Here is an 18,857-nt window from a genome sequence, read left to right as displayed (position 1 = left end):
CGAGCTGGAAAGCCTGCACCCACCCCACACAAGCCAGGCCACGAAACCCAGGAACAGACCGCAGATCATGAGCTGTGGACGGTGTGCAGAGGAGTCTTAATGGCTCTACACCGGGAGCGGGGGGTGGGGGGCACAACCAAGTCCTCATCCAAGGGCCACACACTGATCTTGGCCAAATGGCAGCCCCTCAGCAGTTCCAGGTGTCAGCTCTTAGGAATCAGTTCTCATGTCTGGAGTTTATTCTCCGGTGACATCAGTCGAACCCATGGGAACATGGGAGCTGACATGGAGAGAAGCTCCTACAGGCCAGGCAGGAGGCATGGACAGAAATCCCAGAGGTCGACTCAGGCCCTACCTATCAGCCAAGGGCTGCAGGGTCGTGGGCCTTTTCCCTGTGCTCGACCACACGGACCTCAGCAACCTTGCAGTGAGGCTCACTCAGCACTCGGGAACTTGGTCACCAGCAGCCCATCTGTAAGGCAGGTGAGGCCCTCGGGGCAACTGGGCTCAGTGAGGACACAGCTCTCCAGGTCCTCACGACAGGCTATCTTCATTAGGAACAGACTTAGAAACTCAAGTCAGGATTTCCTCCTGTCACTGTGTGGAATGGTCTACGACATGTCTGTGCTTCCTTCCTTACATTCGTAAAGAGAAACACTGAAAATAAAACAACTTCCTTGGAAAAAGCCTCAGGGAGACCTGTGCCTTGTAACAAATCGCAGGGGATCCGAGGGGACCCCACCGGCCTCGAGGACTGAGAATGTGGGCGCCACTTTTGCAATAGACTCGGATTAGCAAGGAGCTCTGTCCAGCTTTCCTGCTGCTGCTGCTGTCTGTCCGAGTCCCTCCCTCCGCACCCCAGCATCAACTGCCCTTCGCTGCTCCCCTGATGTGTTTCCTCAGAGAGCGGCTTCGCTTCTCTTTCTCATGGACCAGCACCGACATGGTGTGCGGCGTACTCTGGTTTTCTCGGCTACAGTCATCACCTCTCCCTGTTACGCTGCTCCTCCCCTGCATGCCACACAGGCATGGGTGTGTGCATGCCGCTCCTTGGGATGCGTGTGTCCTGGTAAGGTCACCTGTGCCTCTGAGCACGGCTGAGCTGCAGAGTTAGCAAAGGCACAAACTCACATACTGATGATGTTGCTTTTCAAACAGATTCCAGGAGCCCGTGACTTCTTCCCGGTTTCAGGCCAGGCAAGTGCTGTCCTGTATGGTCTGACTCAGAGACTTGGGGCAATCCTGGGGGTACAGCTCCCTGCCAGGCCACCACACCAGTGCAATTCAAGACCTCTGCTGTGACCAGCTGTGGCCCCAAGGTCCTGCCCACACCCCCTCACTGTGTCCTTTGCTCCTCAGGGCCTACTGCGCCTGTCCTACCCAGGCCCTACCCCATACACTTCCTGCTCACTGCCCAAGGGACCACCTTGTCCTCCAGGAGGCCAGCACACGTCAGCCTGGTGGCTGCTTGGGACTCCCGGCACCCTCCCACTGGCCAGGACCATCCCCTTCTCTGCTGCTCCTGTGACAGAGGGATACATGCCAGTCCTGCATGAAGTCCCTGCTGCCATCTGGGGCTGCACATGGAGGTCAGAGCAGCACAGATGCTAGGCACAGCTCGGCAGATCAGAGGCCTGCAGACCAGCTCTGAGGTCGCAGTATAGGGAGTACAAGAAGCTCAGGGACACCCTCTTTGCAGCCACTCAAGGATTTACACATGATCACTGCTCCTTAATAAAACTGAGAATCCCCAACGAGGACTGAGCAGAAGTAGGAAACCAGCAGTTGTTTGTGAAGAAAAGGATATGGGGCAAATGAGAGCAGCAAGGCACACTGCAACCCCCGTCCTGGGCTAGGTGGCTGCTGGCAGGCATAGACGGCCCTGTGGAGGGGGCGGGGAGAGGAAGGGGACAGGGACAGTTCTGGGGGCGCCAACTGGCCGGGGCAGGGCACATGGGAGGAAGGACACAGGAGGAACAGTGAGAACCACTGCAGTGGATTGTTCCAGAAGCAAGGGGACAAGAGTTCCAGGAAGAAAAGGAACCACCAAGCACATATACCAAAGGGTCCAGTCCAGAGGTCCGGCCAGGGGGCTGCATAGAGTACTCAGGGAGCCTGGGAGGGACGTAGGACTATCACCCCTCCTCCACCAGTCCAGCCCCAGACATGTGCCGACGAGCTCCCACCCTATGGTCGTCCCCACAGGGGCCTGCCCTCAGAGCCTACAGGCCCTCCCTGACCTCAATGCTCCCTGGTGAGGGGCTCCCTGAATCCGGGCCCACACGCCTGCACACAGCCAGGTGCCTGACACACGACCCCAGACAAGTGGAGGAGTGCTGGGGTTTCTCATGGGATTAGTTGGGAAGGCTCCAGGAAAGCTAGGTCCTTGCACACTGGCATCATCTGAGTTCCCTGTGGACGTTCAAATATAATCTGAAAAACTACCCTTTGAGGTACAGTTACACACACACAGTGCACTGAAGCGGAAAAGACGGTGACATCCCTCCTTGAAAGACAAATCACACCTCCGTTCACCCACCCTAGCCGCCGACCCTGTAAACACCCGGGAACGCCAAGAGCCTGCAGTGAGCGTGCAGGAGTGGAGACAGCAGACGGCCGGCAGTCACAGGAGCCACGGTGTGCAGCCACGCATGCCACAGCAGAAATTCTGACCCACAGCACCACGAAGACCACGCAGTACTGGTGAGAGTGAAGCAAACACCCTTGGGACTTTGTCACCTGCAAGCCCACGGCTCAGACCTACCTGCCTGTCTCATGAGTTCTCCTCCGAGACCCCTGAAAATTAATGAAAACATTCAGAATTAAAATCTTTCTTACACATCACAACATAAAATACCGGGTATTCTAAGTGACAGATGTAACTTTGGGCTCCCAACCATGAAATGCTGCTCAGCCGCATTTCTTACTGCCGATAAACACTGCCTTTGCATAAAGAAATGGAAAATGTGCTGTGACCATCCCCCAGATGAGGTCATTCTGATTCTCGGGTTTTACTGGACGTGATAATCCTTACTGGCACTAACCACATCGTACAGTCACACAGCAGAGATTCCAAATACTGCTCAACTCTTACTCTGCAAGTAGAAAGAACACCGGGAAGTTACCAACATCCACCCCAAGGAAGCAATCCACTAATGTCCATTAGAGAAGAAACGCAGCCCATTCTGGACACCTAATACCGGACATGAAGCACAGGAAAGTGGCGGATGTGAACGTAAGCGCACTCCACAAGACAGAAGTTCATTTATGAGACTCCGGCTTCTGGCCCAGAGTAACAGGACTCTCTCCCTTCTGCCCTAAACAATTTGGAAAATAGATGAAATCTAGGAAAGGAAGGCTCCCAATGTAGAGAACAGAGTCTGGCGCGGGAGGGAAGCAGGCAAGCCAAGGGCACTCCCAGGCTCAGGGTGGGGAGCCAAGCCCAGGGGTCACCTGCCCACTGAGTCCAGGAGAAATTTAAACCAAATTTAACAACAGCACAGATGTATTTAGAACTTGTAAAATGCTACTGGACACAATATAAGCTATCAGACAAAAACGCATGCACGAGGGCACTCCCTCGTCCTGTGGTGTCTGCCTGAGGCTCCCTGCCTGCTCTGGACCGTGGTTTATCAGTCCGGGGGTTGATGCATTTCGCCAGGAAGTAATAAGCATGTTCTCTACTTGAGGGTAAGCTGCTCCTCTCTGCTGTTAGAACAGGTGGAAAGGCAGCATGGACGGCGTCAGTGGGACAGTCGAGGGCCCAAAGGGAGCTCCCCAGGTGCTGACCCCTCCTCACCAGCCATCAAGGAAAGCGTGAAGCCGGAGCAGTCACGTCCATGCTGGAAGGCACAGCCATGCCACCCTCCTTCCCTGGGATCAAGTCACACTGCAGCTGCTGTCTGTCAAGGTGCACACAAGGCTCCACCAGGTACTTCTGGCGAAACGTCCATTTACCCACACGGGGGAAGAAAGCAGCATCCCCGTGAGTCACTCAGGAGGGGCGTGCAGTCTACAGGGCAACACAAACATCTTGCCCCAAGGGCAAATGGAGTGTCCTTCCCAGAGTGGAAGGACGGTAAAAGGGGACAACACTACGGAAGCACCCCAAGACCTCAGACACATCTCCGCACCAACGATGGGGCCCGTGGAGCCACAGAAGTCCTGACACAGGCCCAGCCACGTCCCACCAGTGCTCATGGGATGCGGATGAGCCCCACTCACACTTACACATTGGCTCAAGCCCCAGCCTGGGAGAAAACTCTGGGCTATCACATTTATAAAGAGCTCACATCTAGAATATGTGGAGTGCTAACAGCTCAGTGAGAAGATAGACCGTGAAATTTTTTTAATAAGCCAAAGATCTGAAAGGTCACTTCACGGAAGAAAACAGAAGACGGCCAGTCACACAGGAGAAGACACCACGGTCACTAGCCTGCAGGGAGATGTGACTCAGGGCCATGCTGGACAGCATCTGCACAACCACAGGGCAGCTCCCGGTGAAGATTGCCCACCATGTGTGATGAGGACCGGGAATGTTCCCAAACACTGCTGGTGGAAGCAAAGGGGCACAGCCCTTTGGACAAGTCTGTCGGAGCCTTAAAAATACACACCCCCCCCAGGGATTTACCCAAGAAAAGTGGAAACACACGTCCACACCAGGACTTGACTGCCAATGTTCACAGCACACATATTCCAAGTAGCCAAAAGCTGGAACAACTCCCCCCGCCCCCCGCCGAACACGCAGTGACACAAAGACAACACCGTGGTGCCCACCACAACACCGGCAAACCTCTGCAACCCCACCCTGAGTGAGGGCAGCCAGACCGCAAGGGCATCCCAGTGGGACTCCAGCTGCACGAAACTCACAAGAGGCAGCACTACAGACAAAGAACACAGAAGGGGACCCTGGGGCCGGGCTGGGGACCACTGCAAAGGGCAGGAGGAAAGTGTCAGGGTGACACCAGCTGCTCAGCATGGCGGCTACTGCCACACGGCCATCTGCAGTGACCAGCACTCATCGGACCACACACTTACACAAGCAAACTTCATTACAGGACACGAAAACCTCAATAAAGCTTAAAACCACCAACGAGGCTGGTTCGACCTTCACATCTTCTGACCGAGGGTGACACCCCTTCAAATAAAGTAACACAGGCCAGGCATCCGTGGAGGCGACGGGACAGAAGCCTTAACAGGCCAACCCAACCTTCACTGACAGAGCATTCTTTTCTGTAAGTCACAAAACACAAGAATGTGGGGTTTGTGAAGCTTACCTGTATAACTGACGATCGTAAAGCTAAAATGAAGAAGTGAAAGTTAGGTGTTTAAATTAGTTGATTTTTTTTAAAATGACACAGTAGGTACAGAACATTACTGAGCACTGGACAGGAGTGATGAGGGCAGAGCAGGAACAAGCGTTTCTCAGGCTGGGTGTCCTCAGAGAGCTGACGGCGGGGTCCTCACGACGGAGCCCACTCTACTCCCAGCAAGCACCTCACGACAGCCTGCTTTCCTGTGCCCCCCACATGGAAGGGGAAACCAAGGCACAGGGAGGGGAGCCAGGACCAACCTGTGTCCTGGTTCCAGGGTCTCCAGACAGCCCCCTGGGCAGCCTCACCACCAGCACCCCTCTCCCCAAGACGGCACTGAGCTTGCCCAACGCCTTCTTCGTGCCCCACAAAACTCAAGGGGGCAGTCTCTGCTGCTTCCTGCACCCCACAAGGGACCCCAGCTCGGGGATGTCCCACCTGGCTGCCGAGTCTCCACACTGCACCCTCTTGGCATGCCCACACCCCACTGAATGGATGTGCAAACTCATAAAGCCAGTGGCATCTGCAGGGGAGGGTCTGATATCAAAATGGCGTATTACACGTACAGAGATAAATCTTCAAGAATACACTCTATTCAGAACAACAAACACTCAACCCATCTAAGTCCTCACGAGTGACTGTGATGTTATCCAGTAACACTAGGCTTACGGTTCACACTTCACCTCTCCTGAATCGCAGAGCCTTGGAAAATCTCAAAAACTCACAGAAATGGACACACTCCCCTCTGCCCCACCCCCCGCCACCAAGGTGTGCAACCACAGACTCTGGGCGTAATTTCAGACTGCAATCCCACCATGGAGGCACAGGTGGGAGTCAAAGCCATCACGCTCATTCTATGTGCCGCCTCCACAAGAACAGGCCATGTCCCTGACAGAGGCGTGGCACGCGCCTGAGTTGCCGGGCTCCCAGCGGACAAGTGTGGCCAGGCGCAACAGAAAGGCGAGCACCAGATAGGAGTGGCCATGTCACCGGCACGGGCCCCATTCGGTGGCAGGAGGAGAGCGTGTGCACCTGCTCCAGGAGGCCCCTCCCACCCCAGATGAGCCTGGGGCATCGATCAGGGCTGAGGAGAGGGGAGAGAGCTTGTAAGGGCAGGGGTCAGTTCCAGGCACCAGGAGACCAGGAGAAAGGGACCCTCTGGCGGGCTGACACAAACCTGCTGGTGAATGTGCTTCAGGCCCCGCACTGCTGCCTCATCCACGTAGTCTGTGACAGGCCTGCATGGGTTCAAACACAACAGCCGAGATCCTGAGGACACCACCACCAACGGAGCCTGGGGCTCAGAAAGTGCTGCATTTTACTCAGGTGCCCAACCAGCGCCCGCAAACACCTGTAGAGGGTAAACCCCTAAAGCGGCACCTACTCAAAGAGGATGGGTGTATGACCCTCCCGTAAAGCCGTGACTCGTGCAGCAGCTTGCTGATGATGGACACAGCCCTGGATGGGGACAGACGGAGCCCTGCTGGAGAGCCGGGACCCCAAGGCCACAGAGCAGCCAATATGACTGTCTGCAAAAAGAGTCACGAACCCCCGATGCTGAGCTGAGGACCTTGGGACCAGACGAGAGCTCACACGGTGGCCTCACTGTCGCCCTGGAAAGGCACAGTCGGCCCTCAGCTCGCATCCAAGAACCTGATCTTAGGAGGCTTCCCATCCTTCCCTAACTGTGAAGGGGGACTCTCTGTGCCTAGACATTTGGTACAAACCAGGTGCCTTATGCTGAAACCTGCTTTCCTTCTGGGAGTCTGGGATGTGGGTCCATACCAGGCAGAGGCCACCCACATCCCAGCCCCCAAGAAAACCCCGGGCACTGGTCTCTCTGACCTGCCCTGTTGGACAGCTTCCCAGGCTGTCACACCCTGCTGCATCCCACGCCGCTGCCCTGGGCAAGACTCTGGCTCTCTCGTGGTCTCTGCTCAACCACAGAGAGCTCTGCCATCGACAACAAGTCCTCGGCCTGGCCCGCAGGTGCCATTTCACCCCCATGTGGACGTCCTTAAGGCTGCATGACAGTGTGCATCTAGGGGGTGAACCGGACCAAAGCTCCTGGGCTTGTTGCCAGCACCCTGCCTCACTTAGCCCCCAGGGAATCATCCAGAGTGATCTGATGGGATTAAAACACAGTGTTTCCCAAAGTGCAGTCCAAAATCCAGGTTACAGACTCTGTAGTGTGTTGTGAGCTTTTCCTTCTATGGAAAAGTCGGCTGGAAAGAAGTAGAAACCCAAATGGTAGCCCTACAAACTTACAAAACATGGCACGTTCAGAGCTGCTCCAATGACCCCACACCACGTGCTCCCCCATTCTTTGTTAGAACTCTGCTGGTTAGAAAGGTTCTCAGTGGAAATGTTACCATTTATATTCTCTGGTATTCTAAATTATGAAAAGTAATAATGAGCAAAGAATACTGAGTATACGGCCCACTCACTACCCTCTCTGAAAACGTATCTTGCTTTTATAACCTAACTTGATACCCAGAAAGACAAGGAGACGTAGGGAAACAGCTACTTGACGCCTAAGGCCATCGGCGGCCCCAGCTGGCCAGGGGCTCGCAGGCTCCCGCTAGAGAGGCAGAGGTCCATCAACGGACACGACTCGTGAGAGGAGAGAGAACAATGAAAAACTGTGCCCAATAAAACACAGGAATCTGACAACTCAGAGACGCCATCACAAATAAACAAGCGTGAAGGTGCACGGGGTTCCCAGCTCGCAACCACAGGGGTTCCATGGGGCCGCGGGCGCTTCTCCTACCTGTCCTCTTGCGCTGCGAGTCTGTACAGGCCACGGGTGACCTCTGCGCAGGCAAGCACAGCTCCGTGCCGCGTGTGCAGGTCCAGACTCTGCGTCATCGACAGCAGACGCGGGAGAACTGCAAAGGACAGGGGCCGGACGACAAATCAGTGAGTGCGGAGGGATAATGTGTCAGACTCACAGACTCAGGATTCAAAGGGGGAGACATACCCCTGGAAAGGGACTTCTGGAAGGGCCATTAATGCCACACCCAGGACTTAACCCAAGTCAACACGTCAAACCCTCCTCGGTACCCAGAGNGGGGGGGGGGGGGGGGGGGGGGCTTCCCGATCCCCAGGTCCCCGAGACACAGGGCAGGGACACAGAGTGAAGAGAGAGAACCAGGTGTTTGCTGTGGCTGCATGGCCAACAGGGGCTCTGCCTTGAGCACAGAGCAGGATGGAGGCTGGGCAGCAGGACCCTGCAGTTGTGCATGACGCACCTCAGTGTGGGTGCCTGCTGCCCTGCTCAGAGCCAAGGAAGCTTCTATGACCTTGGTGCTCTGGGGACAGAAAGCAGAGTCACAAAGCCCTTCCAGGCTGGTGGAGTGCAGACAAGGAGCCATGTCCACAGCAGCTCTGCCCCACCAAGCAGGGAAATCACACCCTCTGAGCCTCCACTCCCTGGACGCACAAATGCCCTGCTGCAGACACAGACAGCGTCCAAGCCAGAAGCGTCCCACACAGGTGCTCAAGCATGGCAGCTGGCAACAGTCAGTGTTCAAGAACTGGGGAGATCCCTCATCCTGTTAACGCTCTCCGACTGGGAAGAAAGGACGAGGTTGAGCGCCCCTTCATTCAGGCCATGAAGATGATTGATTATAGGTCAACAAGAGACTTCTGACATCACACTTCATGAGCAGACCATGACGCTGAAGACCTTTAGGAACTACCGCCCCAGAGTGCGTTGAGAGGCACACGAAAGTAAGATTGGTAACTCCAAACGATGAGCCATGATGTGACCACTAGTTCCCCTAATAAAAGTCAGTGAGAATAAGCATAATTTAAAGAAATTTGAGTATGGTTCCCTACACTGAAATCAGGTGTATGTTCACTCTGGAATATGGTTCTTTCCTTAACGATAATGGGTGTGATCACTTTGGACCCGGCAGTTCTTCTCGCCCGCAGAGCCTGGCCAACAGCACAGCAGGCTACCCCCCAGCCAGCAGCTGCCAGGAAGAAGCGCCTTCCTTAACGTCTTACATCATGAACTACGTCACCAAAAAAGAAAGAAAGAAAGAAAGGACTACTTCTGAAATACACGAGATCCCTCACGGAACCCGTCTGCTCCCTGCAGTAACTGGCACCTGCACTCAGGGCACACACCACACCATTCGTGACATCTGGTTGTGTTCTGTCCCCTGACCCAGCGCAGACCAGTTCCTCAGTCACACGCTTCTCAGCAAGAGAGAAACACCATGTTATTCTCAGCCCTTCAGGCCTGGACGTCAGCACAGCGGCCTGTCCTCACCCTCTGCTGTGTGGACCACGGATACACAGGAGCACACACACGTGTGTGTGTTGCACTAGCAGGACAACCAGGGCACACCTACCGTGGGCGGCACTGTACTCAGGAGCTCGCTGTGCCAGGTTATGCAGAGCTTTCGCAGACAGCTCCCTGATGACCCTGGGGGGAGGGATGGAGACAATGGTCAGTTCCTTCCTTCTGATGATTCGAGCTTGATTCCACTCATGAAGAGAGAGGACAGACGGAACACAGAAGTGCCAACTGGCCACTGACTCAAAACCACCAATAAAAATAAACACAAATGAACAAACAAATAAGCACCTGTGATTGTAACACACAAGGACAAGCAAATTCACCAAACGGAGGGCCTGAGCCAGGCCTGCACGGGGCACGGCCTCCTCCTCTGGGTGTCTCTAACCTCCCACACCCCAAGGGATTCAGAAGATAGGCTACTGGGCAGAGCCACGTGAAATCCTCACTGTGAGGACCACAGGGGTTGCACAGGACAAATGTCGTATGGCTCAAGCTTAATAGATGGGAGGCACATATCACAGCAGTACAGATATTTCCAATCAAAACACATCAGACATCTCAACACATCAAACAACAGAAGGAACCCCCCAGGGCTGGTAAGTGAGACCCTGAGGCCCTCTGAGCCCCTGGGGCCAGATGGCATCTGACCAAACCCACCTTCCCCAACCCCACCCCACCCCACCCCTGGGCACTAGGCACCAGGAGGGCAGAGCGAAACAGAGTCATCACCAAACAACAATGCTTTGGGTGACGACAACAGGACAACACAGAAACAGGATAAAAACATTAAAGTGGAAACAAACATGCAAAAGAGGGCTATCTGTATTTGGATGATTAAACATCTGAAACACATCAGCACTGAGTGAACACAGAAACATGAAAACAGGATGACCCCCCCCCCCCCCCCCCCNCACTTCCGACAGCAAACCACAAGTTCTTGGAGGCAGGGATGTCTCAGCACCAGGAAACAACGCCACACACCCATGACAGCCATGCCCAACACTAAACCATCCAGCAACTAAAACCAACCAAACACAGAGCTGCACCCCCAAAGCCTCCATAAACGGTCAGCATTCAGGAAGCCGTTTCTGAAGAACGAGGGATGAATGGGTCTCAGAGCAGAGAACCATTTATTTCAGCAGGAATAAGTCCCAAGGAGGCAAAGGGGGCGGCCACTCCAACAGGCAAGGTTATATGCATCTTTCCCAATTACTGCCACTTTGAGCACAACCTTTCTCTACTTAAAACCGTTGTATTTATCGCCTAAACAGAAGACCTAAAACTATAAACTCTTAGAAGAAAAGAGAGGGGGAAAGCTTCATGATGTTAGATCTGATGATGTCTTCTTGGATATAACACTAAAAGCACAGGTAATAAAAGTAAAAATGGGTAAATGGATAATACATAAATAGTCTGCATTAAAATTTACAAGTTCTGTTTATCAAAGGACATAGTCAACAGAGTGATAAGGCAACCTACAGGATGGGAGAAAATACTCGCAAGTCATGTATCTGATGACTGATTAATATCAGAATATATGAAACACGTCTACAGTCCAACAACAAAAACAAGTAACTGGATTAAAAATGGGCAAAGGACCTGAGATGTTTCTCCAAAGACAATACACAAATAGCCAACTAACACATGAGAAGGTGCTCGACGTCAATAATCATCAGGGGAATGCAAATGAAAACCACGAGATGCCACCTCACATCCACGAAGACGGCCACCGTCGGGAGAGCAGAAGTCAAGGAATGGTGAGATATGGAGGGTGGGAACGTAAGATGGCACAGCCACTATGAAGACCAGTATGGCTCTGGGGGCTCCCCCAGAACATTAAAGATAGAACTACCATATGACCCAGTAATTCCACTTCTGGGTATTTACCCAAAAGAGCTGAAAGGGGGGTCTTGAGGAGCTATTTGCACACCGACATTCACAGCGGCATTTTTCACAACAGCCAAGAGATGGAGGCAGCCTTGGGGTCCACCAACAGAGGGATGGGTGAAGAATATGTGGTCTATACACACAAGGGAGTGTTCCTTAAAATGGAAGGAAATCCTGTCACCTGCTACAACACGGATGCAAGTTAAGGAGATTATAGTCGGTGAAATCAGCCAGTCACAGACGGACAAATATTTCATGACTCCACTTACATCGGGACCCTGGAGGAATCGAACTCTTAGGGAAAGAAAGTAGGATGATGGGTGCCAGGGGCTAAGGGAGGGAGTGAGGAGGACGAGTCCCTGTTCAATGGGGACAGAGTTTCAGTTTTTCAGTTGAAAAAGTTCCGGAGGTGAATGGTAGTAACGGGTGCACAACAAGGCAAACCTATGGAACACTACTGACCGTGCACAAAAAGTAGTTAAGATGGTAGATATTATGTATATTCTCCCATAATCAAAAAAAATTTTAAGTTATGTTTATCTTGATATGTAAATTATTTTGGGTGTCAAGAAAACTTTCAAAAAGAAACCCAAGGCAATGGAACACAGCTCTTAAAAGTGATACTATTTAAGGCAAAACAGAATCCCTGTACCAGTCAAGGTACACTACACAACCGTGTTTATTAAGAATTCTGCAAGGGGCTCCCCATTTTCCATGAGCAAGCCATGTGCTAACCAGAGAACTGGAAAGTCCCTATTTGTGAACTTCCAACTGCTATGTCACTAACAGAATCCAGGCCAAAGACAGACAGACACAGAAACATCTCCACCTTAGAGAACCACAAAATAACGAGGCCACATCATCTCCGTAAAGCCCATGTGCTGGAGTGTTCGCTGATGCCATCCTGAGGGCCTCCAAACCTGACAGAGAAAGCAGGACCACACAACATTTCCCTCCATGCTGTGGCTCACACACCCTGAACACTTTCAGGTTTTCAGAGCTTATTCTAAAAAGAAAATGTCCACAAAGAACCTTTTCTTAAATTAACAAACCAAAAGCCATGAGAAAAAAACAGAAAACAAACAGCAAGATGACACGTGAGCCGTGCTGACGATTACGTTAAATGTGCACGGACTGAAGGCTTCACACAAAAGGCAGACTTTGTCAGAATGGATATAAAAGCAAGACCCTACAAGACACACACAGGCTGAGAGCAAAGGGCAGCAGGCAGGCAGCTGCTACAAGGGCTCCATCGGGGGGCCTCTTTTGGTAAGGCCCCAAGCTAAGAATGGTTTTTACATCTTAAAAGGTCATATAAAGAAAAAACAATAAAATATACAGAATGGTGACCTAAAATATTTACTGTCTGGCCCTTTAAAGAAAGAATGCCTACCCTTATGCTATAATTGTATCAAATCCCACTTTAAGACAAGAAATCTAATATGAAACAGAGAAGGACATGTCATAATGATGAAGGGCCAATCCACTGGAAGACAAAAATTATAAATGCAAATGCACCTAACGAGAGAGGCCCACCCAAAATATGTGAAAGGTAAGTGTCAGAACTAAAGGAAGTGAATGTTCTGACATCAGCTGGAGATTTCAACAGCTCAAGAGTTTGGTCCAACACCACGGGTAATAACACATGTACAATTCTGGTCTTAAATACCCTACTGACTGACAGGCTAATTAATTTCTCACAGGTTCAGTGCGTGGAATCTTTGTCCTAATTACGAGAATCTTTGCAGTTATGCCTCAAGTGTCAGAAACCAGCACAATTCTCAGGAAGATTCCCGGCAAGGAAACGGAGAGGGGGGCCTCCTGGTGGGCGGGCCGTACCCACGCAAGCGGCACACGGAGGCGCCCCACTCCCGAGAAGACCCCTGCCTTCCCGCACGTGCAGCACACACGCCGATGCCTCGCCACACGTGGCGGTGGTCCTGGCAGAAGCTGGAACACATTCCCCAGCAGATCAGAAAGCACTTTCTGCAGGTGACGCCCACCCAAAAGCTGGGGTTCTAGACGTACAGCCCAATGAGCTACTTATATCTGCGGGCACTTACCGCCCTCGAGATCTCCTGTCTGCACCAGCAGCCACACCAAGCCCTCCTACAACGAAGCAATCTCGTCTTCCCAGAGGCGGTAACAGCAGCTGGCGGCACAGACACTCCCCTGTGTTCTGGATCACACAGGGAGCCCTCCCTGTGAAGGGACGGTGAACTAGTGAAACGCTCAGAGGCCCTGAGACTGCTACATAATCAGGAAAAGCCGCCAAAGCCTGCTAGCTTCCAGGAGACAACAGAGAAGACCGCCAGCCAGAGCAGCCACGCAGGGCAGTGGTGGAGGAAGGGGCCACCGAGGGAGTGCTTGGGGAGGCTGCTCCGGCCCTCCATCACACGCCATCACGACAGTATCCACACGGGAACATTTCACACCTGGCACACCTAAGGTCTCCAGAGGTAAAACTGGACACAGACCATTAATCAGCACACCAGGCATGAAAACTGGAACTCCTATCACTTCTCAAAAGTCATCTTAAAATATGAAATCTACAATGAGAAGATATACTCAAGGCTTATCTCAATTTAACCTCTCCTCTGGGAAAAAAACATAAGAATTCTTATTTGACAGATAATCTAATAAAATACATCACTAATGAGACAAGCACAAAAACACAAAACTTACCCATCCCAATGGCTGATCTTCATGGTCACCAGGTGGTCTATCATTGGCTGTGTGTACTCAGGAAAGCCGGCAATAAACATGCTGAAAAAGACAGTATTCAGAGGCGGTGAGGATGGGAAGGAGCAGGAACTCCTGCACACCTGCTTGTGAGAGGTGAAATCGCACAGCCACATTCAAAAACTTTGGTAGTTCCTTATAAAGTTAGATATACAGAAATCCCCTTGTAAGTATTTACCTAGGAGAAATAAGCTAAAGGTCCACATGAAGACCTGCAAATAAAAGCCCACAGCAGCTTTATTCATCAGAGCCACAACCTCACAACAGCCTAAACATCTAGAACAGGTGAGCTAAGAGGTACCCTGCAGCAGCCACGGCACGGAGGCCGCTCACAGCACACAGCACGCACAACACTCCAAACCAGCTCGCCGAGCGAAGAAGCCCAACGCAAGAGCACGTCCTTTCTGATTCCACTTATGTGACATTCTGCAAACGGCATCAGCGACCCACAGTGGCGGGCTGAGGCCACGCGCCCGCGGCATCTCGATGAAGGTGCTGGTCACCCAGGTGTGTGCACTGTCAGCTCTCGCTAAACTGTTACCCTCACTCCAGGACAGCTGACGGAATGTAAATTATGCCTCAAAAATAAAAGTTACATCTAGTGAAAATACTGTAGGACAATTAAGAAAAAAAAATCTCCAGGGGCGCCTGGGTGGCACAGCGGTTAAGCGTCTGCCTTCGGCTCAGGGCGTGATCCCGGCGTTGTGGGATCGAAGCCCCACGTCAGGCTCCTCTGCTATGAGCCTGCTTCTTCCTCTCCCACTCCCCCTGCTTGTGTTCCCTCTCTCGCTGGCTGTCTCTANGTCGAATAAATAAAAAAAATCTTTAAAAAAAAAAAAAAAAAGAAAAAAAATCTCCAAGTAGGACAGGCCTCTCTACTTACATCTCAAAACCCATTAAAGAAGATTGGTACATTCAGATACGTAACCAAAAAAGAAAAATGTCTGTCAGGAAAAACGCACCATAAACGAAGTCAAAAGATAAAAACAAACTCAAAAAAAAATATCAGCAACCGTTATCACAAATAAAAGACTTTTTTAAAATAAAGTTGTTTCAAATCCATAAGAAAATGCCATCACCTCATAGGAAAATCCTCAAAGACAGTTTACAGAGAAGAAAACGGACACGGCTCGTGTTCAGCCCCCTCCTCATGGGAGACAGAAAGAAAGCCTCCGTCCATCTGTCAGATCACCAAAGTCGGGGGCGAGGGGTGTCACAGCCATTGTTGGAAGGATCTAGAGACATCCAGAAACACCGCCGGGAGCACCCCTCCAGTGCAGCCTCTACGGACAGTGACTGGCATCAAACAGGAAATTGAAAACATAAAGATCCAGCAAGCCCACTTTTGTTAATTCACTGAGATACAACCACAGAGGTGAGAAATACCACGAGCAACAATGTTCACCTCACATCACGTATAACAGCAAAAGACGAGACAGAAGCCACAGGCCAGCAAATTACACTCTATGTCCACACAGGAGACACAGGACGTGGAGAGATGTGCCACAGGAGTGCTGCCCGTCGGCACAGGGAGCGCACCCTCTGCCGTGCGGGACAGTAAACCCGAGCCGCCTCCTGATCTCCCACAGTTGGACGGTCGTCCTCCGCAGACAAGCACGTAAGCCATGACAACCTTGTGCACTGGGCGCCATCGCTCGGCGTGCCCAGAAGGAAGACAACATCCCCATCTGTGCGACACAAACCGACTCTCTCTAGAAGACGACCCGAGGAACTGAGGACGAGGACCCCCGGGATGGAACCAGGACACAAGAGCAGCCCTGAAAGACCCACGCCCTTGTGTTTTCTACTTCACAAACACACACTTGTACGTGTCGTTCCTCTAAAACCCTCCACTGCTTACACATACTGTCTGCACCGGCCACGCCATCCACACATCCCCGCCACAGACTGAGCCATCAGCCACATGAGTTACATGGTGGCTGAGAGACAAAGTGGATGGCACAGAGGGCTGAGAAAGGGGGAAACACACGGATGTTCCTGAATCCTGGGTAGGCACACATGTGCACATGCACGGGGTGAACACAGGTGCTGTGTGGACAGGCATGTGCTACAAGGTGCCAGATAGAGGAGGTGTTTGTTCTGGATGTGAAAGAAAGAAAAGCAGAGGCTTCTCCAGAGGTGAGTGAGACTGAGAGACCCTCTAACCCTGTGATGAAACAGATAAAGTCAGAAGGAAAAACAGAAAAACCAGGACAGTGCACAAGCTGTCAGAAAAGGAGCCAAGATGTGACCACAGGATCCCCATCACCAAAGGGCCCCGGGATCTGCCAGACCGGACTGCCCCAGGCCAGCATCCATGACCAGTGGCCTCACGGGAAGAAACGGACAGAGGCCAGCCACCTGAGTTCTAGTCGAGCTCTGGCACCCACTGACAGCTGACCATGGGGAAGACACACGGCCGGAACCACCCCCCGGTGTACAGCACTCCCTGAGTGCTCAGGGACCTCACGGAGGCCAAGTGCAGAGCTAAAGAGGGTGTCAGCAGAGGGTAGCAGGCGAGGACCTGGCCAGTGTCGGGAGAGTAAGAGCTGGGCCGCGGGGACAGCTGAGGGGATCCGCAGCATGAGGAGTATTTGAAGGCTATTAGGGACACAGAAGTGACAGAACTAGGTCACCAAGTGGATGTGGGGAAGGAGACAGCAAGAGAAGCAAAACGGAGCTGACTGTGTAGGTGGCATGCCGTTCGCTGAGCTAGGAGGCAGGGAAGGAGACAGTTTGCTCCAAGGGCTCCTTAGTTCGAAGAACTTGTATGACAGGAATGTGCAAATTACTGGAAAGCAAAATACAACAAAATGTATTTCAAGAAGCATGCACAGGACCACAGATGTCAGAAATCTGCTAAGGAAACTTCCAGCAACAAGACACCCACAACAGAAAGTGCCAACGACCACTGTTGTGTCCCAACAGAAACAGCCCTGTGTTCACATGTTGACATCAAAGGGGCTCGAGTGACCACCAGCTGGTGAATGAGGGACAGGGCAGGGGACAGCAGAACTCAGTAACACAGTGAAGCCAGGACACAAAAGCAAACGCACCTCGTGACTCCGTTCACACCAGTTCCCAAGAAGGCAGACTCTGGGCACAGGAGGCGGATCAGAGCTGCCAGGGCCAGGGACTGAGTGATCTTCTGGAGGGAAGCGCGCCCCTCGTTGACCGCAGTGGTGGCCACCCATCAGCCAAAACCCACATTTTAAATTGGTGAATCTTCCTATATGGAAATTATATGTAATAAAATAGGTGTACAGAAATAAACACGACTTTTTTAGAGGTTTAGTCTCAGGAATACACAGGATACTGAAAGGACAAATCATAGGCAAAAAGAAAACATGTGCAGATTGTTTACCTGAAAAAGGATTTGTATCCAGACTATATAAAGAATTCTCAAATTCTCAGTAAGAAGAAAACTAACCCAATAAACAGGTAAAAGATTGACCAAAGAAGCCCCCGAGAGATGCTCAAAGCCATCAGCCGTTAGGAAAACACAGATTATGGAGCTGCTCCTGCACAGCCACTAGAATGGCCACAATTAGAAAGATGGGCCACAGCGAAGGGTGGCTGCCGGGGGCATGTGAAACCGAGCCACTGTCTGGAAATCTGTCTGGCGGTTTCTCAAAAAGTTAGGGTCCAGCTGTTCCATCCCTAGGCCCTCAACAAGCGAAAGCACCTGCCCACAGACAGGTGTGGACGTGGGCATTCACTGCTGCTTTACCTGTAGCTGCCCCAAACTGGAGACACCCAGGTGTGCCTCAACTGGGACAGACAAGCATGGAATACTGGTCAGCAACCAAGTAATGAATCTTTAGCACACGACAAGTGAAAGAACCAGCACAAATACAGGGTGCACGCCGTGTGATTCCATTCACACCACTTAAAGTGCAAACGAACTCTGAGTAGCAGACCGGAGCCACCCGGGGAAGGGGCCTGGGGAACTCTGGTGGCAGCTCTTCCACTACCTGGGCGTGGCAACAGATCAGAACACACGTGTGAGACGGGCAGTGTCCTCGTGCTCTCAGAACTTTAACAAAGCTGTCGGAGTAAAAACAAAGGTGAGGCACCTGCTGGTACGCCCCACCTGACTCTCTTCACCTGCTGCTTTCAACTTGCTTCCATTCCTGTCTGTGTGCCAGAAACTCTAATCTCCGGAAGAATCAACTTGTGAGGGGTCCTGACCAACCTCCGCCTCACAAGGGACCTGACCGCCACACTTCCAGTTGCCAAAACGCAGACCTCTCGAGCCACGTCCCGTGACTCAGGATGATGCATACCCCTCACTATGGCTCAGAAGCCCCCCACTACAGCAAGCTGGGCCCCGCTGACACCGGACCATCCCTCCTGGGCTGTCCCCCTCAGCACGGTTCCCTCTCCTCCTCCCACCCCACCCCCCACAGTAAATGCTCCACATTAAAATATATATTCAAATATTAACAAAGAAAACAGAACAAAAGCAGGAAAGAACTGATAAGACACAGAAAGCCATTAGACGTTCAGAAAAGATGGAAAGGGTGCTAAAAATACAGTGTGTTAGTCAAAGACTCTTTGAGAAAGGGGCCAAATGTTGTGTTTTTTAAAAAAAAATCTATGCACGC

At 51.9% G+C, this 18,857-nt stretch overlaps 1 protein-coding gene across 3 annotated transcripts in view; it reads right to left on the bottom strand.

The window, feature by feature from the left end:
- Positions 1–18,857, bottom strand: part of TBCD (tubulin folding cofactor D) — a 163,655-nt gene that overhangs the window by 31,674 nt on the left and 113,124 nt on the right. For 2 of the 3 annotated variants that reach the window (XM_034644393.1, XM_011233838.3), the window contains exons 18-23: positions 14,194–14,274; positions 9,674–9,747; positions 8,083–8,200; positions 6,490–6,550; positions 5,277–5,299; positions 2,765–2,796 (exon numbers count right to left, since the gene is read on the bottom strand). In XM_034644393.1, coding sequence (XP_034500284.1) covers positions 2,765–2,796; positions 5,277–5,299; positions 6,490–6,550; positions 8,083–8,200; positions 9,674–9,747; positions 14,194–14,274 — 389 coding nt within the window. The remainder of the gene's footprint in view (positions 1–2,764; positions 2,797–5,276; positions 5,300–6,489; positions 6,551–8,082; positions 8,201–9,673; positions 9,748–14,193; positions 14,275–18,857) is intronic. The other variant, XM_034644394.1, reaches the window with a different exon arrangement.

This window comes from Ailuropoda melanoleuca, chromosome 15 (assembly GCF_002007445.2).
Source record: "Ailuropoda melanoleuca isolate Jingjing chromosome 15, ASM200744v2, whole genome shotgun sequence".
Lineage (NCBI taxonomy): Eukaryota > Metazoa > Chordata > Mammalia > Carnivora > Ursidae > Ailuropoda > Ailuropoda melanoleuca.
Note: the sequence above shows the minus strand (reverse complement) of the source record. Positions and strands in the feature narration are given on the sequence as shown.